Raw genomic sequence first — 22,404 nt, forward strand, 5'->3', positions numbered from 1 at the left:
TTCAGCCTTCCAGGAGCTCTAAGTCTGCTCTGAAGCTTGTTTTACCTGAGAACAAGGAAACATCTAAAGCGCCTAAACTCTGCTTGCTGTCACAGCAGGTTAAGGGGCCTTTCCCTCTTAGTGCACCATAAAAAATGTCTCTGAAGTTTGTATGCTTGGCCTGTTAAATGCATCAAAGCCATGCTGCAGCTAGCAGCTCTGGCACCCACCTGCCGGAGCTGCGGGACATGTGCAGACCCAGAGCCGGGCTGCTCCTCCTGCACTGGAGACTGAGGCAGAGACACACACCATCTGGGACCAGCAGCGGTGGCTTGTGCTTGGAAGGATGGACACAGCCACTGCCCATGTCTCCCAGAGGCACTGTGCTAGTGACAGACCTGCCCACCTTCATGACAGTCATCCTGGGGCCGTGGAGGAGGGGGCACAGCGAGACCCTTCCCAGGGTGGGTTGGTGCTTGCTGGTGGAGCAGAGGGAAGTAGCGTCATGGTGAAAAGCAGCAGAAGAACAGAAAACAGCAAAGAAGTTGCATTTGGTTTCCAAGCCCTCTGATCCAGCAGCTCTGCTCCCTTCCTGTGGCCTCCATCGCCTGGACCCTGTTAGGGAGAGGTGATGACAAAAGAGAGGTTTGGCTGTTCCTCCATCTGCTCAGCTCCCTGGGAAGGTGGAGGCCACTGGCTGGGGGCCAGCTTGCAAAGGGCAGGAGTAGGCAGCGGCCACTTCCCACTTGCCACTTTCCCAGTGCCTGGGCAGGCTGTCCCCTCTGTGCCACCAGTGTCCAGCAGCAATTCCTGTGACTGCCACTCCCACAGCAGAAATTTTGCCTTAATGTCAGTGTTTGGTCTTTCTCCCTGATGGAGAAAAAGAGCAGAAGAAACAGAGACAAGGGAGAGGGGCTGAGCAAAGTGTGCAGCGTCTCCAAGACTGGGAACACGTGATGCTCATCAGAGGCTTGGTGGGTTGTGCTGCTGGCATAGCTGGGGAGGAGACCCCAGGCTGTAGGATGAATGGCTGATGCTCAGCCCAAACACAGAACTTGCGGTGCTTCTGGCACTGGTGGATGAGAATGCTGCTTTCCAAGCCCATGGGTGCACACACATTAGCAGGTTATATGGGACGGGAGCAACTCTCTTGGCTGCCCCCACATTCTGCGCTTTGGGATTTACTGAAGAGCTGTTGTAAAATGTAACCTGGTTTCCATTCCCTAACCATGAGTAGATATTCAGTCCACAGGGCCAGACAAGAGCAGCCTGCCATAAGCCCCCATAAGTGCACAGGGTGCACAACACAGCCACAGTAGCAACTGTTCTGCTCTACAGAGCTGCCCCTGCCCTGGCTAGTGGAGCCATTGCCCTCCCTTGCCATGCCCGTCTCTTCTCCTCTCCTTCCTTAACTGAAAGGCACTGGGGTGCAGGACTGGCAGGTCTTCATGTCACGCTTCAGCTGTAGACCACTTGCCAGCAAAGAAAGCTGCTAGGAAGATGTGAAGGTGGAAGGCGATGCAGGAAAGAGTGCTGTGAGATGAGGCGTTTGCTGCTGTTAGGGTGGGAAGGAAGAAGATCAGCATGGTGAAAGCAACCGACACCCAGGCGGAGATGTCAGCAGCTTTGGGGGACTGGTGGTGGGCACCTGCAGGGACCGAGGCTATGCAAGAAAGGATTTGGGCAGCGCTGGCTGATCCTTTCGTAGATGCAGGTGCCTGGATCAAAGCAAGACTCTGTCCTGCCCAGGAGGGGCAGGGCTGTGTGGGCACAACAGAGGGAAGAGGCAAGGGGCCACTTCGCTGCAGCACCTCCATGTGTGCTGGCCCTGTCCTGCCCTGCTGATGCCACCAGGTCCTGGCAGCCCCCTCATTTGGGGCTGGGAGGAGTGTTGTTCCTGTTCATAGACCCTCTCTGGAATGTCCTCTGTGGTGCTCAGGCACACCTGCAAATTCCCCAGTACGGCAGCAAATGTTGTAGGAGGCTGCTCACCAAGTCCTCAGCTCTTCAGGACGTCCACACAAGGAGGGTGCACATGCAAAATGGCAAACAGCTCACGTCCCTGAGGATGGGTGCATGTGAACTCATGAGAAAAGCATCAGTGCCCACTCCTGGAGCCGATCATTTTGACTTCAGCAAATGCTCCCTTTGGGGAGAGGCTCTGCTTGTCTGCAAGGCACAGGATTTGGGTGAGAAAGCCTCGAACTCCCACAGTCCAACAAGCACATAAAACTCAGGGATAATGTTAAAAGCGGCATTAGTCCAGCCTTGCTGAAGGAACAACCAGCCGTGGCTTGAACAGGATGTAAGGACCTCCACAGGGAGAAAGCTTTGGATGCTGAGGATCTCTTTAATCTAGTGGAAAAAGAAAGAACAAGAACCACTGGTTGGAAGCTGAAGCCAGACAAATTCAGGCTGAAAATAAGGAGTGGGATTGTTAACAGTGCGGATGTTTAACTGCTGGAACAGACTCCCTGGGAAGTGGCAGCTTCTCCATCCCTCCAAGCCTTCACAACCATAATCACTACTTTTCTGGAAGATGCTTTTGCCAAAAACGAGCCATCAAGCTCAACAGAGGGATGAAAGAGCAAAGCTCTGTGCTGTGATGTACAGGAAGGCAGACCAGCCAGACCTTATCTCCATACGAGTTGCAGTTGGAAAAAGGCAGATGAAGGTGCAGGAATGGAGCAATCTATAACAGGCTGTTGAAACTCAAGTGTGCCTGAGGGATGGAGGAAGAGCTTGGGCAGCTTCAGGAGAGGGAAGAGCAAGAGGAAGAAAAGGCGGGTGAGCAGCAGCCAGCTGATGCTGCCAGTGACATGGGGACACAGAGCCATGCCCTGGCAGCCCCAACCAGAGGAGGCTGTGCACTGTGGGGTCGGCAGCCTGCTCATTTGAAGTTCGGCTTCCTTTGCTGGTTACAGTCCCCAGGAGATCAAAGGACTACAGCTCTGTTACTCCAGTTTTCTGGTTATGGCAACGTCTTCTCAACATGTGGTGAGCGCAAAGCTGAACAAACTCAGGTGGGCTGTAAAGTTGCTTTGCTGCCTCTAGGAGAGAGCATGGGGATATATACTCCTGCACCCTTCCTGATGGTTCTGGAGATGGGACAGTCTGGTTAATAGGTCTGTCTGAAGGTCTGCCTAATCAGACTTATTTCCAAAAGCTGAAGTCTCTAAAAGCTCCTGCAATTAATTAAAATGTGCAAAGAGATCAAGTGTGACCCTCTGAGATTTCCCTGTCTAGTGGAAAGCTCGTGGATCTTCACTGGCCCCATGGGGCTCAGAAGATGTGGCTGGCCTGAGCTCTGCACATCAACTCATTTGAGACAAGTGCCCCTCCTGGCCAGGAGACCTCCTGAGGCCCAGGGCAGCTCTGCCTTCAGGTGCTCCTCGCCTGCAGCTCTGAGGGCTGCAGTGGCAGCACTGCTTAATGGGTCTGCAAAGCAATTAAAGCAAGAAAGCTCCCTCGATTCCCGGGGGACTAATAGCAGACCAGATTCCTGTCTGCTATTCCTCCTCTGCTGCTACAGCTGTATTGCTGGCTCAGCCCTCACAACGGGAGCCCTCTGTGACTCCAAAAGCCAAATCCTTTCTACAGTTGCACTGCTTGGAGCCACACGTCTCCCTGGGCATGGTCGAGGCTGCCTCCGTCGGGATTCAGGGCACCACACTGCCAGGTGGGCACTTGTCTTTGCAAGGGGCATGTGGGTGCTGCCATATGGGAAGGGGTGCCAGCTGTTGTCAGCAGTCTAGGAAGAGGTCACTGATCAGTGGAAAAGCCACCCTGGCTGCAGCCAAGCTGGGTTTCAAGAGCAACTGCTTCCCAAGCTGATCACCATTTGAACAGGAGACAGTAGTTGCGGGTGCCCAGCAGCCCTGGTATGATTTTAACTGGGGTTCACTCATGCCAGTTGTAGGAGCAGCCCCGGAGCATCAGCCCAGCTAGGGGAAGTGCCCGCACCCGGAAAGTTTGTTTCCATCACGCTAGGTGTGTGTGTAATTCATTATCCAAATGCTCAGTGTCACCAGCTCCTGGTAATTTATTGCAAGTAACGTGATTTTGGCCCTTGCCGCAAGCGGGCTTGCGATGACGCGAAAAGCTGCAGCTGTCTTCAGCGCTTCCCTGCAGTAAGCTGAAGAGCTCAAGTGCCTCCAGGCCAGCGCTGACGACTCCTTTTCCAGCCCTGGGTCGTTTTTCTGGCCCTCCTTTGAACTCTCTTTGGTATTTCCACATCCTTCTCAAAACAGAGACTTCAGAGCTAGCCTTGCCAGCAAGGCAAGGTAAAATCGCTGCTCTCCCCTCGCCTTCTGCAGATGCTGGAGGGAGAGGTCAGTCCCCATGCTGCCTTGGGGGCATTGCCTGCACTGAAATACTGCACACAGAGCTGTGGTCATCTCACACTTTGCAGAACAGCTCACCCTGCGTCACTGCTGACTGCCTTACTCATAGCATCTGCACAGTTTTTCTCAGAAAAGCTGTGTACCCTTAGCTGGATCAGAAGCTCACAAAATGTGGCCAATGCTTCCCAGAGAGACAAGTATCTGTCCTTGTGCTCAGCCCAGGAGATGCTGAATGGCACAGCTCTTTCAGCTGCCATGGCAAGAGCCATGGGCTCAACTCCCCCAGCTCTGCAAGGGAGCAGGGTTTGTCAGAGCACCTTTGGGAAGACTGTATGCTGAGACATGAGATTTGGCAGCAACCAGGGCAGGTCGCGAGACTAGGCAGCTCCCCGCACCCCACATTGCAAACCTTGCTGCTGCTGAGCCTTGAGAGTGGAGGGAGCAGCAAACTTCGACTGGTGTCGAAGCAGAAAACCCCCGGGGGCCACCCTGCCTGGAGGGGAGCCATTGGTGCCAGCTCCCCATCATGACAAGTTTGTCACAAGTCCCCTGCAGAACAGCTCTTGAGACCCATATGGAAATTTTGAGGGCAGCCACGAAGTCTCTGGCCTCTATCACTCCCATAACCTGTGGACAAAAGCAGCAGCTCTTCGGTGGAAATATGGAGAGGAGGCAAGAAGCCCCAAGGGGGCTGCTAGAAAGACCTAAGAGCCTGAGCTGACAGGTAGCTTGGGGCACTGAACTCATTTATTTTTAACTCATGACCATGGGGCTAAACACTACAATCTGTGCTCACCTTTGGCCTCGCAGTAAACTCAAGTAATTACTCATCTAATGACGCCTGCTAATTGGCGTGGCTCGCTGGGGAGTCGGCAATGTGCTGGGCACTGCTTCTGCCGCCTGCCAGGAGCCTGAGCGAGGCGGGCTGACACAGCTTCCCACAGCGGGGGAAGGCTGGCACAGCCCCTGCAACGTGGTGCAGGCAGGGACAGCCCCAGGGTGCGGGGCAGCACTGCCAGCCAGCAGGGACAGGGACGGTGGCACTGGCACGCACCTCGGGGATGGCACATGTCTGTGGTATTAAGCAACTGCAGCTCGTCCTCCTCGGGAGCTTCAGCCTCTCGGGCTGAGCCTCCTTGGGGTGCACGAGCCTCTCCCTTCACCTTCGTGTCTCCTCCAGGGCCTGGGTTTTGCAGGGGAAGCAGTTACCAGGCTGGTGTGGCACAAAGCCCCGTGGTTTTGGCTGGGAACAGTGAGAGGAGAGCAAGAGGTGGCTTTTCCTTCAGCATTGTGGCAAAGGCTTAACCAGAAAGTGGGAAGTGGGTTTGGATCTCCCTTTGTCAAGCCAGCTCAGTGCTGCTGGAACAGGTCAGCTTCTGCTGAGCTGGGCTGGAGAGAGGATGGGGCCCACAGTCCAGCCTGGCCAGTGGGTATTCTCCTTGTGCCAGTGGCTACTGCAGCACTGCTCTGTGTTTCATCTGCTGGCCTCTTCATCCAAAATGCCTGTTAATTGGGGGCTGTGTGAGGGCTTCCCATCCACGGGATGGATAGGGGATCTGCACTTCCACCTGCCCATCCTGCCCTGTAGCCTGGTGTCCTGGAGACCCCATTCCCCCCCCACAGGCCCCTCTGGGGTGGCAGACCATTCCTGGCACTATCCTGACCACACAGGACTTTCTTCATGCCTCCCCAGGCAGTGTGCAGAGCCACAGGGTGCTTGATCCATGCTTCTTTCCCCATCAGCAGCCCTCCTCGCCATGCAGGTCAGACACTGCCAAGCAGAGCAGTGCCTGGTGCCAGCGTGACCATTGCTACTGGGAGTTCAACATTGCCAACTGAGATGGGGGATCATCCCAATTGCCCTGGGGCACGTGATCCCTCTGGGGCAGCCAGTCTGGGTTGCGCAGAGGGGGTTTAACCAGAGTGCTCATGAATGCGAAGGTGTCCCAGCACCCAGGTTGTGCCCAGTGCACCCACAGGCAGCACCCAGAGAAACAGGGTGAGAGGGTCCATCTCCCTGGCATCACCCGGGGTGCCCGGAGCAGCAGCAGGGCCAGAGTCCCATCCTGCAGAATAGCAGGCGAGTGCCTGAGCCTGCTCTTTCCCTTCCCAGAACCCTGCTTCATTTACCGCACACCTCCCAGCTTCTGCAGCGGATGAGTGGGGGGCCCTGCCGGCAGCAGCCTCCGTCACCACACAGCCTCACCTCCCTCCCTGGGGCTTGGGGCCCATCCTGTGTGCTGAGCGAGGCCGTGCCCTGCGGGAAAAAGTAGTATGTGGTGACGTAATTAAAGGCTGCATCATTAATGCATGTGTGCAGGGGCTGAACGTTTCCTATTTCTTGAGTGCTTGGCTTCCCTGTGCTGTGTTCATGGGTGCTTAACTCCACGGCAGGCTTTAAAATAGAGAAATACCTCTGGGAAGTGGAGCACCCCCAGCAGTCACCAAAGCCAGAGTACCATGAACAGAGCTGGAGACCATGGGGGAGCTCTGGTGTGCTCCAGCCCCGTGTAGAGAGTTGGGTAGAGGGAGACCTGCCTGCTCCAGAGACATCACCATCCTGTGTGCATCAGCTGGAGCTGGTGCACAGGGCCACAGCATGGCTACGTGCGGGTCCGTGGGAATGCGTGAGGGCATCCTTGCCACTCCCCACACTCTGCAGCCCAGCCAAAGGCTGAGCCCCTTTAGAGGGTATTGATGTCTCTCAGCGTGGGCAGAGCAATGTATTCCTCCCTTAATCTCTTTCCTGGAAACAGCGATGTCATTTTGGCTTGGGCTGCACAAAAAAGCTCACCCCAAGGCAGATATCTGGCACGCAACATTTTCACCCCACCAGCCAAAATTTTGCTAGGCTGTAAGAAGGGAAGCCAGCCCCTCCTGCCCGCTCCCGCTGTGAGTCGGGAGGACCGTTGTGCTGCTGACTGTCCCTTCTGTCCCCCAGGACTACTGGCTGTCCCTGCTCTACAAGCGGCTCATCGGTCCCAAGGTCCTGGCAATCCACGTGGCTGGTCTTCAGAGGAAACCCCGGCCCGGCAGGGTCATTCGCGACAAGCTCCGCATTTACGCTCACTGCACCAGCTACCACAAGTAAGCGGAGTGAGGGAGGCTGGGAGCTGCAGGTGGGGGGATAAGTGGGACCCCCAGGAGATGGTTACCACCAAAGGCGTGCTGGGGCAGGATCCCAGGGTTTGGCTCCGGCAAGGCAGGTTGACTTCCCAGGGGACTCCCTCGGGCACTGCTCTGACTGCTGTGGTGGTGGAGGGAGCGCACCGGAATGGCGATGCCTCTGATGAAAGTTGTGGCAAGCCCGTGCCTGGGAACGGGGCCGGCCAGGGCCGGTGCAGTGGCCGCTGGGCAGCCCCAGCAGCAGAGATCAAGGGAGTGGATTTCACACGAGGGGCCCCCGATCGGTCGGGTTACCTGCCAGGCCATGCTGCCGGGGAGCCTGGCCTGGTTATTGTTTCGCTGATAAGGTCTTTGAAAGCGCCCCAGCGAGCCAGGGAGGCGGCCACCTCCTCTGCAGACACAAGTTGCTATTGTGGAGGAGGAGAGTCTGTTTCTTTACACAGTCCAGATGCTTTCAACATGCCTCCAGCTCGGTAGGAAACCTTGTCCAGTAACTGACAGGTGCAAAGTGCTTTATAGCCTTTGTTTGGGGCTGCCTGATTAGGCAGGGACAGAGGATCAGTGTCTGGACCTGTCAGTTAGGTGCCCGGGGCAGCAGGGGCAGATGCCACTTGTGCACAGAGCTCCCCTCCATTCTTAGCCTCCTCCTTGCGACACCCTGGGGGGGCTGCCCCAGGACCACCACCCCCCCCAGCTCCAGACACTGGCACAGCACCCCCTCGAGCCATGCCACCCCTGGCTGAAGAGGGGAGGAGGAGGTCAGAAAGGTATCATCACAGAGCCAGGCTTTGCGATGGGGAGGTGACACCTCCCTGTGGAGGGGCAGTTGGGACAGCAATGTCCCCTCTGGATCGCTGCACAAGGCTGGTTCTTGCAGAGACCCCCAAACCACTTCTTGGAGGCGATGGTCCCAGGCCATGTGCCAATGCACCCCTCAGCTCCCACTCTCCCCTTTGCAGCCACAACTACGTCCGGGGGTCCATCACCCTTTACATCATCAACCTGCATCGCTCCCGGAAGAAAATCAAGCTGGCGGGGACACTGCGGGATAAGATTGTCCACCAGTACCTGCTGCAGCCCTATGGCAAGGACGGGCTCCACTCCAAGTAAGTGCGATGGTGATGGCTGGGGCTGCCACCACCGCCGATCCTTGATGCCACCACCCTGACCCTGTCCTGGTCCCACAGGTCGGTCCAGCTCAACGGGCAGCCACTGGCCATGGTGGACGATGGGACCCTCCCCGAGCTGAAGCCTCGTCCGCTGCGGGCTGGCCGCACCCTGGTCATCCCTCCGCTGACCATGAGCTTCTACGTGGTGAAGAACGTGAACGCGCTGGCCTGCCGGTACCGATAGCCCGTGGCCCAGAATGGACCCGCCAGCACCGCCTCTGCCCCCGTGCACTCCCCAGGACACGCTGCCTCCTTGGCAGCCCCCACAGCCTTGCAGCGGGGCCACGTCGGGTGGGCACCACGTCGTGCCCCCATCCTTGCACCCTGGATGCCCTCTGGCCTGGCACCCTCTCCCGCCTTGTGACCGCAGAGCTCCGTTTGGCCCTGGCCACCATCCCGCCGGAGCGGTGTGACGGTGAATTTGCAGGGCCTGCCGCCATCCATCCCACGAGCTGCGAGAAGCACCCGGGCTCCGGTGCCCACCGGCTGCTGGGGGGGGCTGGGGTGCTGAGCCCTGGTGTAGCCCGGGAGGGGCACCCTCCCCGGCCTCCCCAGTCCCGCTGCCCCGCACGGGGACCGTTCTGGCAGCCGGGTCCCCCTTTCCTCCGCACCTTCCCGGGTTCCGGTGCAGCAAGCGCATGGAAGCAGCTCCCTCTGCTGCCGCCAGCCCGGCCGGGACCGGCGCCGGGATGCTGCGGGCCGGGAGAAGGGGCGCCGGGGTCCGCCCCGGACGGGCGAGCGGGCGGAGCTCGAGGGTCCGCGGCTGGAAATGTCGATAGTTAAATTATAACGGCCCGGAGGGGACCGGCGGGAGGCGGGGCCAGCGGGCAGCCCCGGCCCCCCACGGGCGGGGAGCGGCGGCGGCCGCCGGGCCGTGGGTGTGTCCTGCCCGGGAGAGGGGCGGTATCGCGGGCAGGAGCAGCCGAGACGTGCCGAGGCGCTACCGGAGGTGTAATAAAGTTGGGCTGTTCAACCGCGCCGGCGTCTTCTGTCCGCCGCGGGGCGGGAGCGGGGCAGCCCGGGGAGGGGGCGGGGCACTCCCGGGGCGGGGCATTCCCGGGGCGGGGCATTCCCGGGGCGGGGCATTCCCGGGGCGGGGCATTCCCGGGGCGGGCGCCACCGCCCTGCAGAGCCGCGCCGGGCCGCAGGGGGCGCTGCGCGCGTGGGCGCGGCGGTCACGCGCGGCAGAGCAGGAAGCGGCGGGGGGCGGGCGGAGCCGCGCGGTCCCGGTGCCCCCCCACAGCCCCCCGCCACCGCCGGTGACGTGGGTCGGGCCGGGCCGAGCCATGCGCTGCGTCCTGATCGCCAGCACCGCGGCCGAGCTCCTCTTCTACTGGGCCGATGCCGCCTTCCTCCGCCGGCTGCGGCCACCCCACGCCGGGCAGGTGGGCTGGGACGGGACGGGACGGGACGGGACGGGACGGGACGGGGGGGGCCAGGTGCGCGGTCGCGCGTGGGCTCTGACCCGGGAGCATGTGCCCCAGGGCCCGGCGCTGGAGGACAGCCTCAACACCCTCTTCGCCCCCCTCATCATCTCCTGCGCGGCACTGCTGGAGAAGCTCGCCGACACCTACACCTGCTTCGCGACTGAGCACGGGCGGCATCTCCACGTGCTGCACATGGTAGGGCCGGCACCGGCACCAGGGACCGGGGCGCCCCGGCTGGCCCCCACCTGACCCCGCTACCGGTTGCAGTTCGGAGATTGCCTGTACATCGCAGTGAACGGCGACGGGACAGAGAGTGAGGACGACCTGCGCCGGACGCTGTTCGTGCTGCGGCGCTTGGTGGAGGCTCACTGCGGCCTCGTCACGCTTGACTCCCACCTCGTCCGCAAGGAGTGAGCGGGCATGGCCCACCGGCACGGGCTGACCTGCCAGGGTGCCAGGGCAGCTGCCAAGCGGGGCCTTCATGCAGCCCCGGGGGGGTTGGAGTGGGTGTTTGCAAGCTGGGACTCCCCTTTGCGGCGGGACCCCCTGCCTGCTGGCCTGCAGCTGGGTTTTGGGGTGCCAGTCCCAGCCAGGGAGGTGTCAGCCGGCTCTCAGCTCACACTGTGGCCATTGCAGGTTGCGGCCGGCTGATTCGGAGCAGAGGGAGCGTGTCTGGAGCCTGCTGCGGGGTCTGCTGGAGACCTACAGCCGTCTACGGGAGGAGGACCAGAGCTTTGTGGTGGAGGTACCATGCTCCGGGGTGTCCCTCACCTTTGGGGCGTCCCAGGGGTGTGAGGCTGCGTGGAGTCCTGGGGAAAGGCTCTGGGTCGGGGACTTTGGGGCAGCACCCTGGAGCAGTGGAAGCTTAGACCTGCCCGTGGGGCTGTGTGGCTGGGTCTGGAGGGGCTCAGCAGCCTTCCCCCCCACCTGCACCCCAGGCCGTGGAGCGGCTGATCCACCCTCAGCTGTGTGAGCAGTGCATCGAGTTCCTGGAGCGGCAGGTGGTGCAGTACATCAACACCAGCCCTGAGCGCGGTGGGGACGAGGTGGGCCATGCCTTCCTCCTGGTGCACACCAAGCTGCTGGCCTTCTACTCCAGGTGCGCCCAGCCCCGGCACCGCTACCTTCCCCAGGGCAGCCACTCGCCCTCCTGGCTGACCCTTCCCTTCTCTGGCCCACAGCCGCAACGCCAGCTCCATCCGCCCTGCCGACCTACTCATCCTCATCCTCCTGGTGCAGGACCTGTACCCCAGCCAGAGTGCCGAGGAGGAGCTCGGCCTCCAGGTGCTCCAGAGCAGGCTGTGGGGGGCAGCGGGTCAGGGTTCCCCAGTGAGGTGATGCCTTGACGGCCAGGGCTTAATTTTTTTTCCCTCGGCAGCCTATGGTAGGGAAGGTGCTCCCGCAAGGACCCAAGAGAAGCGAGAGCATCCCCGTGAGCAGCCCTGGCTCCTACGGAGCTGCAGAGAAGGACTCAGATGATCAGGTGAGTCCCCAGGATCAGGAGCTGCAGGGTGGGACGCTGGCTGGGCTGCCTGCATCGCTCCCATTGCTGACCCAGCCAGTCTCGCTGGCAGGACACAGACGATCTCTCCGTGCCTGAGGTTTACTACACGCCTGAGCCCTCTCCGGGTGGGCACAGCACGGGTGAGTGCCCGGCTGGGCAGCAGCCCTGCCCTGTGCCCCCGAGCCCTCCAGAGGCTCCAGGGCTGCGTGGGGGGCTGGTGGGGAGAGAGAACGACCTGCCATGCTCCCTGCAGGCAGTGAGAGCTGGTCGGAGGGCGCTGAGATGCTGGGCACCGAGGAGGCGGACGCTGCAGACGTCCAGGTGAGCAGGGGATCCTGCAGTCCCTCCTGGCTCCACACCTCAGCCTGTCCTGGTGCTCTTTGCAGTCCCTGGTTCTTGTCACTTGTCCCTTGCTGTGCTGCAGCTGTGGCTACCCCAGGCTCTAGGGCTGCGGGTGTGCCCTGCATCCCCCATGTTGTGCGTAACTGTCACAGCTCTGATCGCCCTCTCAGAGGCACTGCTTATGGTCTCCCTGTCCAGAGCTGTCAGCACAGAGGGGCCGGGGCTGCCTCAGAGCAGTCTGGTGTCTCCCTCTGCTGCCTCTGGGCTTTCTGGGCTGCTTCCCTGACAGATGCTGCAGAGCCTCACACTCTCTGAAAGCAAGTGCTAGCCTCCGCATAAGGTGTTTGCAACCCGTGTTTTTGCAAACAGCTTCCCCTTTACCTGCTGCTCTTTTAGGGTCCCTGGGTGCTTCCCTCACTGCTTATCTTTTGCCACATGGCCCCTGCAGCTCCCTCAGATCAGTCATGCCCGGTTGCAGTTTTCAGGGCATTGCTGTGTCCTTCCGGAGTGTCCTGGGTTGGTGCAGGCTGTCACCCCCACAGGGGGCTGAACATCTCCCCTCTCTCCCCAGATGGCAGAGGACTTGCTCCAGACCTTGGAGCCTCTTGTCCCTGAAGCTTCAAACCCCAGAAGGATCTTCCTGGATGCCAATCTGCGGGAAGGTTACTGCCCCTTGCTGCCACACACCATGCACTGCCTCCCGCTCTGGCCGGGCATCTCCCTCGTCCTCCTGACCAAGGTGAGCTGCCTCTAAGGTGAGGGAAGCGATGCTGGGCTGGGTCCTGGCTAATGCACCTCTCCCCTCCCTGGCAGGGCCCCATGACCCAGGTGGCCGTCACCATGTACCAGCTGCTGGATGGTTTCTTGTTGCTGGAGAGGAAGCTGGAAGAGGGGCCGGAGGTGGGAGCCCCACGCTCCTACCCATTCCTGGCCGAGCTGCGACAGCGCATGGATAAGTTTGTGAAGAAGCTGAGCGGGCAGGACATCCAGGTGGGAGTGGGGATGCGAAGGACCCTGTCCTGCTGTCCCCACAGCCTGACACTGAGCCTTGTCTCTCTCTAGTTGCAGAACACCTGGATGGACTTCAAGAACAAGATATTTTCCCGGAGCGAGCCTGGGAGCTCCCTGGAGTGAGTACAGAGTGGTCAGGGAAAGTCTCCAGGGCAGGCGGGGAACCTTTCCCAGCCTGCGGGCAGCACGGCTACCCCTGCAGTACTGGGGACCCAGGGGCCAAACTTGGTGCCATCCATGTCTCCTGGCTCAGGCTGCTGCAGGCGGTAGCCAACGTGAAGCGGCAGCTCTGCTCCGTGTACCGCCAGCTCTTCCTGGCCTCCACTGGCCACAGCCTGTCCCAGGGGCTGCGGGACCGTGCCCAGAAGCTGCTGAGGTGAGTGCATGGGGGTGGCTGGCATCCCTGGGGGGCTGCCCCACACCCAGCTGTGCTGGGGCTTAGGGGGTCCTGGCCTCTCACCATGCCTCTTCTTGGCAGGGAGAAGCTGCTGGACTGGCGGGACTTTCTGCTGGTGAAGAGCAGGCGCAATATCACCATGGTGTCATACCCGTCCCTGCGGCTGGGAACCCAGCCCAGTGAGGAGGGGTCCCAAAGGGGGTAGCAGAGGTGGGAGTGGGCCCCTGTCCCCACAGCACCGGGCTCAGGGAGAGGAGTGTGGTGGGCAAAGGAGGTTTCCCCAAGGCTCAGGGGCTGTCCTGGAAGGGCACCAGAGTTGTTGGACACCCTTAACCCACCACACATACCTGGAGGACTTTCCTGGCCTGGTGCACTTCATCTATGTGGATCGGACGGCCGGGCAGATGATGGCACCATCGCTCAGCATGACAGAGAAATCCAGCTCAGAGCTGGGCAAGGGACCCCTGGCCACCTTCATCAAGAGGAAGGTACTGCTCATGGGGCTAGGGGTGTGATGGGGACCACAGGAGAGGGTGATGGTTGGAGGGTTTTCTGCTCAGGCTTCAGGTGTCTGATGTCCCTCAGGTCTGGTCCCTGATCACGTTGGCCCGGCGATACCTACAGAAGGGCTACACGACGCTCATGCTGCAGGATGGTGACTACTGCTGCTCCTACTTTCTCTGGTTTGAGAACGAGCTGGTATGTGGGGCCAGGAAGGGGCTGAACCCCTCTCCCCCAGCACTTCTTGGGAGCAGAGCTGTAAGGCACAGCCAGCTCTGGCTCCTTGGCGGTCCCTTCCCTGCTCATGCCCTCTGCTGTCATCTCTCCCCAGGGCTACAAGCTGGATGTGATGGAGGTGCCAGTTCTCTCTGATGATTCTGCTCCCATTGGGATGCTGGCAGGAGACTACTACAGGTGAGCAGTCCCCAGCCCTGTGATTTGTCACTGGGGCCTGGGGCTGTGCTGGCACAGGGGTCCCTGTGAGTGATGCTGTCCTCGCTGGGATGTCACAGCAGGGTGGTACCAGTGCTGTGGTGTCACTGGGGTTGCACCAGCCCTTCTCCCCAGTGTGGTGCCATGGTCTTGCCAATGGACAGGCTCTGTGTCCTTGACAGGGACTTTCTAGGGGCAAGGTGGTTAGAAAGGGGGTGCCGGTCTGTGCTGTGCCTGCCGAGCCCCCTGTCTTCTGTTCCCCAGGAAGCTGCTGCGTTACTACAGCAAGAACCACCAGGCAGAGGTGGTGAAGTGCTACGAGCTGCTGACCGTGCACCTGGGCATCATTCCCTCTGAGCTTATGGTCCAGCAGGCCTGCGACTTGGCCCGGCGCCTCTGGGAACCCTCCCGCATCCCCCTGCTCTGAGCTGCCTCCAAGCCACCTCGGGGCCGGGATTAAAGTGGGTGTGTGGGTGTTCCCGGCGCCTGGGCTGCTTTCTCGGTGTCTGTGTGCCGTTGGCTGTGCCTGCAGGCAGCCACGGGCAACCTTCCCACCCTCCAGCCCGGCCGGGGCTGGCGCTGCCTGCTTCCCCACTCCCCGCAGGCTTTGTTGGCACCCAGCAGCCTCCAGGGACAGGCGGAGAGTGGGGCTGAGAGGTTGTTGGCAAATCACCATCTTGCTGAAAAGTGCGTTTCCAAAGCAGGATTTATAGTGTTGGCTTGGCATCGCCGCCAGGCTTTGGCTGGAGAACAAAAGGGAGTAGCCAAGCCTGTGTGGAGGAATGGCCCAGGGTGCATCCCCCTTCCCTCTCCTCCCCAAGTGTGGGGTGTGGGGCCCTCGGGGGCTTGGCAGACTGGGGAGGTGCAGCCCATCCTGCACCCCCTTCCCCATACCCAAGTTCCCAGGCAGCAGTCAGCTGCGGGGCCAAGCTCAGCTGTGAACAGTGGGTAAAGCCAAGGCAGCTTGTGTTTCCCAGGCACGTCGGGGCATGTGCAGACCCCCCGGCCACAGCTGGGGATGGGGCCAGCCCCAGAGGACTCCGGCAGCTGTTGCCCCTTGTCACTGTGCCACGTGCTGGAGCTGGGGACAACAGTTCAGGGAGCACTGGACCATGGCAGGGCCTTTGCCCCCTCCTGCTGGGCAGGAATTTGCCCTGGCAAGCAACAGCTCTGGGTTCGGGGCCAAGCTCACCCCTAAGCTGCCCCTTTTCCCACTGCCCTCAGGGTTGTTCTTGGGGCTTTCCTGCTCAGGGGGAGCCAAGCTCCTGCTGTCCTGCAGTGCTTGTTGGCCCAACACCCTGGCCATGTGCTTTGGGTCCTCCCTGGAGCAGAACAGGGTCTGGGGGGGCTCTCAGGCCCCTGCCTGCCCAGCACCTTCCTGGGGTACAGGCTGGGGAGCACCTGACATCCTGCTGAGCACCAGGCAGGATCCAACCCTGTTGCTTTCTCAGCACTGGGGCTGGTCTCCAGAGCTTTCTCTGCCAGGGTCAACACCTTGCCGTGGGCAGTGCCAGTGGGGCAGCGCTCGACGTGTGCCCCTGTCCTGCCCAGCCTCCCCGCAAGCCCTGGGATGCAGCATCTGGCCCTGTGCCAAAGCGTTCCCTGCCCTGGCCCCCGTCCCCTTCCTGTGGGCGGAAGCCCTGGGAAAAGTTCCGCCATGAAAGCAAAGTCCAGGCTGCTGGGCGCAGGGCAGCTGTGGCTGGGCACTGTGGGGCGATGGCAACCAGGCTCCGGGCAAGGCTGGGCACTGGCTACCCTTCCTGCTGGTTGCAGGGCTGGAGACTGTCCCCAGGGCTGCCAGGAGGGCGGCTAGCCCATGCTGGGGCTGCAGACCGGCTGCAGCGGGAATACGACGCGGTGGTGATCGGGGCAGGTAATGCGGCGAGGGAGCCAGTGCCGGGCTGCGGGGAGCTGACGGGGACCCCCAGCTGCTCCCCCCCAGGGCGGGTGGGAGGGGTAGTGCCCAGGTGGGGACCACAGTGGTGCTGGGCATGTTGCAGACCGCCAGCGTGCTCCTTGTGCCGGGAAGCATGCAGGGATCTGGCATGACCGGACACACATTGCAGCCCCCCAGCATGCAGGGCACAGCTGGGGTATCTGCCTTGAGCACCTCTGTCCCCCTCTCCTGCACCGTTAGGGCCAGGGCTGTAGGGACAGTGGAGGATGCTCCCTGTCACCTGTATCCCAATGTCCAGAACCCCATTATTTGGGTGGTTGTGGCAGCCCCATGCCCCAGCATGGCAGGGTGCCCTGTGCCGTGGGACCACCCTGACGCTGGGCTTGGCTCTCTCCTTGCAGGGCACAACGGGCTGGTGGCAGTGAGTACCAAGAGGGGGGTGCTGTGTCTCCTGCATCTGCGGGGGACAGTGGGGAATGGTCTGCACTGTGGCCAAGGGAGGGTGTTGGTGGCAGTGCCTGTGGGGCTGGGGGCTCCCACAGGGCTGTGAGGAGGGGGGTGCTCCCTGATGAGGGGGGCACCATGTGCAAGAGGGTGCTCAGGGTGACATCCATGCCCACCTGGAGGGATGGGCAGTGTGATGCCGTGCTCCCCGCAGGCTGCCTATCTGCAGCGGGCAGGGGTGCGCACAGCTGTGCTGGAGAAACGCCACGTGCTGGGTGGCGCGGCTGTCACAGAGGAGATCGTGCCAGGTACCCCTGCACACCAACTCTCCCCCTGCCCCCAGCCAGCCCTGGGCATGGGCACCCCCCACCGCCCCACATCTTCCAGGCTTCAAGTTCTCCCGGGCATCGTACCTGCTCAGCCTACTGCGGCCACAGATCTACACTGAGCTGGAGCTGCAGGTACCGGCACCGATCCCTTGCCAGGCTGCTGGCACCTCTTGGCAGCTAGTAGGGTGTGCCTGCTGCCGGGCTGTCCCCACAGAGTTGGTCCTGCTGTCCCTGTCTTGCAGCGGCATGGCTTGAGGGTGCTCCCACGGGACCCCTACTCCTTCACCCCACTGCTGGAAGACAGGAGCCCCCCCCGGTCCCTCCTGCTGGGGCACAACATGGCCCAGACCCAGCAGCAGATTGCTCAGTTCTCCCAGAAGGATGCCCAGGTACGGTGGGGGCATGCACCTGGCATGGCAAAGCCCCCAGGGGCTGCTGCTGGTTGAGATATCCATTGCACCCACCACAGCACAGTCCCTGTTGTCCCCACTCTGTCCCCTTTCAGGCTTACCCTGAGTACGAGGCATTCATGGGGGGGGCTTGGTGTCAGCCCTCGACCCGCTGCTGGATGCCCCCCCAGTGGATACAGCTGCCCTGGGGCAGGGCTCCCTGCTCCAGCGGCTCAGGGCCCTGCAAGACCTGCGGCCCTTGCTGCGGGCAGGTACATCTGGGATGGTGGGGGACACCAATGGCAGTGGGTGTTTGCCTGCAGTGGGTGATCAGAGCCGCCCCCTCCCAGGGCACAGGCTCCTCAGGACCCCCAGCTGAGCTGGCAGGCTCTGGCAGGCTTGCCCACCTTGGTCCCGCTGCCTGACCCCCAAACCCAGCCAGGCACAAACAGCTGGCCCGGCACAGCCATGCAGGTGTCACACCGCCTCTCCACCCCCAGGGCTGGCGCTGGGGCGGCAGCTGCCCTGCTATTACGAGGTGCTCACAGCCCCCATCTCCAAGGTGAGTGCCAGCAGTAGCAGTGTGGAGCTACCAGCTGCCTTGCTGCCTGCATGAGGGTGCTGTGGGAGCCCCCCACCCTGAGTCTGGTGCTCTCTTTTTGTCCTGGGCCAGATCCTGGATCAGTGGTTTGAGTCGGAGCCCCTGAAGGCAACTCTGGCTACTGATGCGGTGATTGGAGCCATGGCCAGCCCCCACACCCCTGGCAGCGGGTGAGGGTTGCTGCCCGCCCCCCAGGGCTCATGGCTGCACCTTTCCTCCACACCATCCTTTGTGCTGGCTCTGCCGCATCCCAGTACCCCATGCCCTGCCCAACTGCCTCTTCCTCCCGCTACCCGCTCAGCCTTGCCAGGGTGGCCCAGGGGTTGAGGCTGGACAAGGGACTGCCCCCCATCCCTGCCACTCTCCTGAGTGGTCCCCACCTGTCCCTTTGCTGTCTGGACACCTCTGTCCCCAGGTCAGGTCAAGTCTTGGCCAGTGGGTGCTCCTTGTAATTGAGCCAACTCCCACAAGCTGGTGCAGTCCCATCTTTGGGGGTCGTGGCACCATCCTCACTATGCCCATGCAGGGGACAGACCCATCCCCTCAGCTGGCAGCTAATGTGAGGTCCTGCCACCGCAGGTACGTGCTGTTGCACCACGTGATGGGTGAGCTGGAGGGACGGCGGGGGGCCTGGGGCTACGTGGCCGGTGGGATGGGGGCTCTGTCCCAAGCCATTGCCTGTGCAGCAGTTGCTCAAGGAGCCCACATCTTTGCTGAGAAGGTACGGGGTGTCAGGGCACGGGGAGTTGCCTGGCCAGCCTGCAGTCAGCTGGGATGCTATTGGTGAAGTCCCATCCCCTCCGCCCGCCCAGGCAGTGTGCCACATCCTGCTGGGCAAGGATGGGCGGGCGCAGGGCATCGTGCTGCAGGACGGGACAGAGGTGAGGAGCAAAATGGTGCTGTCCAACGCCTCCCCCCAAATCACCTTCCTGGAGCTCATCTCCCAGGTATGGGGCACACAGGGCTGGTGGGGGCTTGGCGTGGCTGTCTCCCCCCAGCCTCACTGTCCCCTCACAGCCAGCCTCTACACTGGCATCTCCCACCCCAGGAGCAGCTGCCAAAGGATTTTGTCCAGAGGATCCAGCAGGTTGATACACGCTCCCCTGTCACCAAGATCAATGGTAGGTAGTGACAGGGCCACCTCCACCACCATCCCTAGCAGAGGGACACTGGTGCCAGGCTCAGCAAGAGGCTGCACCCTACTTCCCCCATCCACCCCTCCTGTGCCCAGTCGCGGTGGATCGCCTGCCCAGCTTTCTGGCTGCCCCCAATGCCCGTGACGGCCAGCCCTTGCCCCACCACCAGTGCTCCATCCATCTCAACTGCGAGGGCACCCACCTCCTGCACCAGGCCTTCACTGAGGCCACCCACGGGCACCCCTCCAGCAGGTAGGAGCCTGCATCAGCATACATCGGTGCCCTGGGTAAGGGGCAAGATGGCCATGGTGCGTGGCTGGTTCCCCCTCTGCCTGTCCGGCTGGTGTCCTGCTCCCCCAGGCCCATGATCGAGCTCTGCATCCCCTCAGCGCTGGACCCAGAGCTGGCCCCAGGGGGCTGCCATGTCGTGTCCCTCTTCACCCAGTACACCCCCTCCGTGCTGGCGGGTGGGCAGCCCTGGGACGAGCAGGCCAGAAATGCATACGCAGACATGGGTACGTAATGCATATGTGGAGCCAGCTAACACTGGGAGGACTGGTCCCTGCCCGTGAGCAGAGCTGCTCAGGGGCCAGCCACCATGTTCCCCAAAGCTGCCTACTAGTTCCTCCATCCCTGTCTAGTGTTTGACTGCATCGAAGCCTATGCCCCAGGGTTCAAGGCATCTGTCATCGGCAGGGACATCCTGACACCACCAGACCTGGAGAGGATCTTTGGGCTGCCTGGAGGGGTGGGCACTATGTGGGCTCAGCTCTGAGCATCACTCTGGTGGTGCCAGCACTGGTGGGCACACAGCCCTGGGCCAGGCACAGCCAGCTCACACAGAGCTCTGCTTGCAGAACATCTTCCATGGAGGGATGTCTTTGGACCAGCTGTACTTTGCCCGGCCAGCACCATCCTACTCAGGCTATCGGTCCCCAATTCCTGGCTTGTACCTGTGTGGAAGTGGAGCCCACCCTGGTGAGCAGGGCTGGGAGCTGAGACCCTCCTTGGGGGCTGAAGAAGGAGGGCAGGGGGATGTGGACAAGGCGCAAGGCCAGCATGGGGCGAGGAGGGGGTGTCCACTCCCCTCTCTGCTGTTGCATGGGCAGGGAGGTGGGGCAGCTCTGCTGGTGCAGCCCTGAGCCCCATCTCATGAGTCTGGAGCTGCCCACCACTCCCTATTTCTGCTCTCTTCCAGGAGGAGGAGTGATGGGAGCAGCAGGACGCAATGCTGCCCATGTGGCCCTCAAGGACTTCAGGTGCCTGTGATGGCAGTGGTGACACTGATTTCACCTATGCAGGGTTGTGGCTGCAGCAAGCTGTGTTGTCTCCATGCAAAGCCCTGCCTGTCCCCAACTTGCTTCCCAGGCACCGCAGGGCAGCATCATTCCCTGAGAGCTGGGGGGCGCTGGCCGTCAGGGTCCCTTGTGCTCCCAGCTGCTACCATCACCTTGAACGTGTGGCTGCTCCCAGGCCGCCGCAGCCCCAGCCCAGCCTTGCACCAGGCGGCCATGGCGAGCCTCGCTCAGCCCCTGCCTGCGCCTGTGGAAATAAACCCTGGCCTGGGCTCTGTCTGGAGCACTCTCACTGTGGTTTTTCTGCTCTTCGTGCAGCATCCAATGTGGGGGGATGCACTGTGCCATCTTGCACTGGGGCTGGCAATGCTGCCCTGGGAGAGCTGCCAGAGGGGACAGGCATGTCCCAGAGTGGTGAATGGGGACAACCAGCCCCTCAGCCTCTCCTCCGCTCACTGATGCACGCTCAGGTGCATACAGGGCTGTTTAGCTGGAGCCACCCAACTTCAGGCTGGCCTCGACCACCCCAAGGTGCCTTGAATAAGCAGGGAACTAGGGAGCTGCTTGAGACCTGCTTTGCTACCTGGAGCTCCCAACTGTTCTCTGTCCCTCTGGCCCTTGGTGGCTGTGGGTACAACAGCCACATGTGCAGCAGCTCAGAGTCTGTAGGAGCCAGGACTGGCAGCTGCCCCCCCGTGCCCCCCCCCTCCCATTCCTGCCGGGAGCTGCCTGCACGTGTTCTGGCCCCATCCCTCCATCCCCAGGGCAGAGGCTCCGTGCAGCCCAGCGGCACTCGCTGGCCACCCCTCAGCCAGCGGCAGGCCCGGGGTGTGCCCCTCTCCCGACCTGCTGCCGGCAGCGCTCGCTGCAGATTACAGAGCTCACATCCTCTCCCTGCCCTCTTCCTCCCCCAGACAATGCTCCCGATTCAGCCGCCCGCCTCGCCTCCCGCCGGGCCCTAAATACGGTGCTGCCAGGCTGAGCTGTTGCACCTGAGCTGGCTGAATCAATATTGACTGGCCAGGAATAGTCCCGCAGCCCTCTGAGAATAGCCCCGCACGCCTGCCCCGCTGCCCACAGCTTCCCGCGCACGGGGCTGCCCTGCTGCCGGCAGTGTATTTTTAGCTGTTGCAGTTGCTGGCTGCCCCGGGGCTGCAGGTCCCTGGCACCCAGTGAGCCCCAGCGGCTGGACTGGAGGGGGGATGACAACAAGGGGGGACATCTCCAGCCTGCCACGGTCACACTGAGCAGCAGGACACTGTGCCCCCACCACTGCAGGTTGAGGCTGGCAGGTCCCAGGCGTGGGAGAGCCCATCGGACCCCTCGCTGCCCTCCTCTCTCTGGCCCCAGGAGCAGAGGTCAGCGCTGGGAGAGGGACCCAGCACCCGCCTGCCCTGCACCCCTGGCAGCATCTGCCCTGGGAGAGGTTGGGGGGGCTCCTGGCCTCACACTTGAGTAATTGAGCTCCAAAACGTCAAGACATGAGTGAGTCATGAGCTTCACTGCTGGGCCCAGCCCTGCCCCTCCCCAGGGCTTTCCATGGCCCCAATATTGGGGCTGGCGAGGGACCCCCACCCCAGGAGAGGCTCCAGCATGTGCCCTGAGCCCTGCTGGGGCATAGGGCTGGGATGAGGGTGCCCTGCAAGGGGGGGGCCTGGGGCCGTGCACCCCTGCACGCCCAGGGGTGCCGGAGGCTCCCGCAGGACGTGGCGATGAGCTCACGGGCTATTCCCGGCCGTGTTGATCCTGGCTCCTCCCGGCAGGAACCAGCTGCTTTGACGCCAAACAAACAGCCCGGTGGCCACCGGCACATTCCTGGCCAGCCCCCGGCCACGGCATGGGCACAGGGCTTCCTGTTTATCCCAGTCCCACGGCGTGGCACGGCGGGACGGGTGGGCAGCGGGGTGCCCTGGGGACTGGCAGCACCCCAAGCCAGAGGTTGCTCCCAGGGCAGGTTGGGGGGGCATCCCCTGTCTCCAGGTCCCACGGAGGGGGGCTGTGCCTGGGGACCCTGGCAGCCAGCCTGTCTGGTGATGGCCCAGGTGATGCCCTGAGCCCCACGAGGACCCTGCTCTGGGCTCC

The 22,404-nt window shown here is 62.0% G+C and overlaps 3 protein-coding genes across 3 annotated transcripts in view; all 3 read left to right on the plus strand.

Moving 5' to 3' along the window:
• Positions 1–9,548, plus strand: part of HPSE2 (heparanase 2 (inactive)) — a 127,739-nt gene extending 118,191 nt beyond the window's left edge. Inside the window, exons 12-14 of the mRNA XM_074875685.1 lie at positions 7,264–7,409; positions 8,408–8,554; positions 8,636–9,548. Of these exons, the coding sequence (XP_074731786.1) occupies positions 7,264–7,409; positions 8,408–8,554; positions 8,636–8,801 (459 nt within the window). The 3' untranslated portion in view covers positions 8,802–9,548. The remainder of the gene's footprint in view (positions 1–7,263; positions 7,410–8,407; positions 8,555–8,635) is intronic.
• A 251-nt stretch (positions 9,549–9,799) lies between these two features.
• HPS1 (HPS1 biogenesis of lysosomal organelles complex 3 subunit 1) lies at positions 9,800–14,716 on the plus strand. Its single transcript, XM_074875054.1, has 18 exons — positions 9,800–10,002; positions 10,102–10,239; positions 10,312–10,454; positions 10,681–10,789; positions 10,983–11,143; positions 11,226–11,328; positions 11,423–11,527; positions 11,619–11,688; positions 11,802–11,869; positions 12,462–12,629; positions 12,704–12,880; positions 12,953–13,020; positions 13,155–13,277; positions 13,380–13,444; positions 13,641–13,786; positions 13,884–13,997; positions 14,131–14,213; positions 14,496–14,716. Exons 1-18 carry the CDS (start codon positions 9,904–9,906, stop codon positions 14,656–14,658), a joined length of 2,103 nt encoding a protein of 700 aa, XP_074731155.1. The 5' UTR covers positions 9,800–9,903; the 3' UTR covers positions 14,659–14,716.
• Positions 14,717–15,921: 1,205 nt separating this feature from the next.
• Positions 15,922–20,421, plus strand: PYROXD2 (pyridine nucleotide-disulphide oxidoreductase domain 2). Its single transcript, XM_074874029.1, is given in 17 exon segments — positions 15,922–16,104; positions 16,530–16,549; positions 16,787–16,880; positions 16,960–17,033; positions 17,144–17,290; positions 17,407–17,433; positions 17,436–17,562; positions 17,791–17,852; positions 17,964–18,061; positions 18,471–18,612; positions 18,704–18,838; positions 18,940–19,012; positions 19,123–19,279; positions 19,388–19,542; positions 19,669–19,775; positions 19,885–20,005; positions 20,226–20,421. Coding segments are annotated over 17 exon segments (1,767 nt in total). The 5' UTR covers positions 15,922–15,947; the 3' UTR covers positions 20,297–20,421.
• The last annotated feature ends 1,983 nt before the right edge of the window (positions 20,422–22,404 follow it).

This window comes from Strix uralensis, chromosome 7 (assembly GCF_047716275.1).
Source record: "Strix uralensis isolate ZFMK-TIS-50842 chromosome 7, bStrUra1, whole genome shotgun sequence".
Taxonomy (NCBI): domain Eukaryota; kingdom Metazoa; phylum Chordata; class Aves; order Strigiformes; family Strigidae; genus Strix; species Strix uralensis.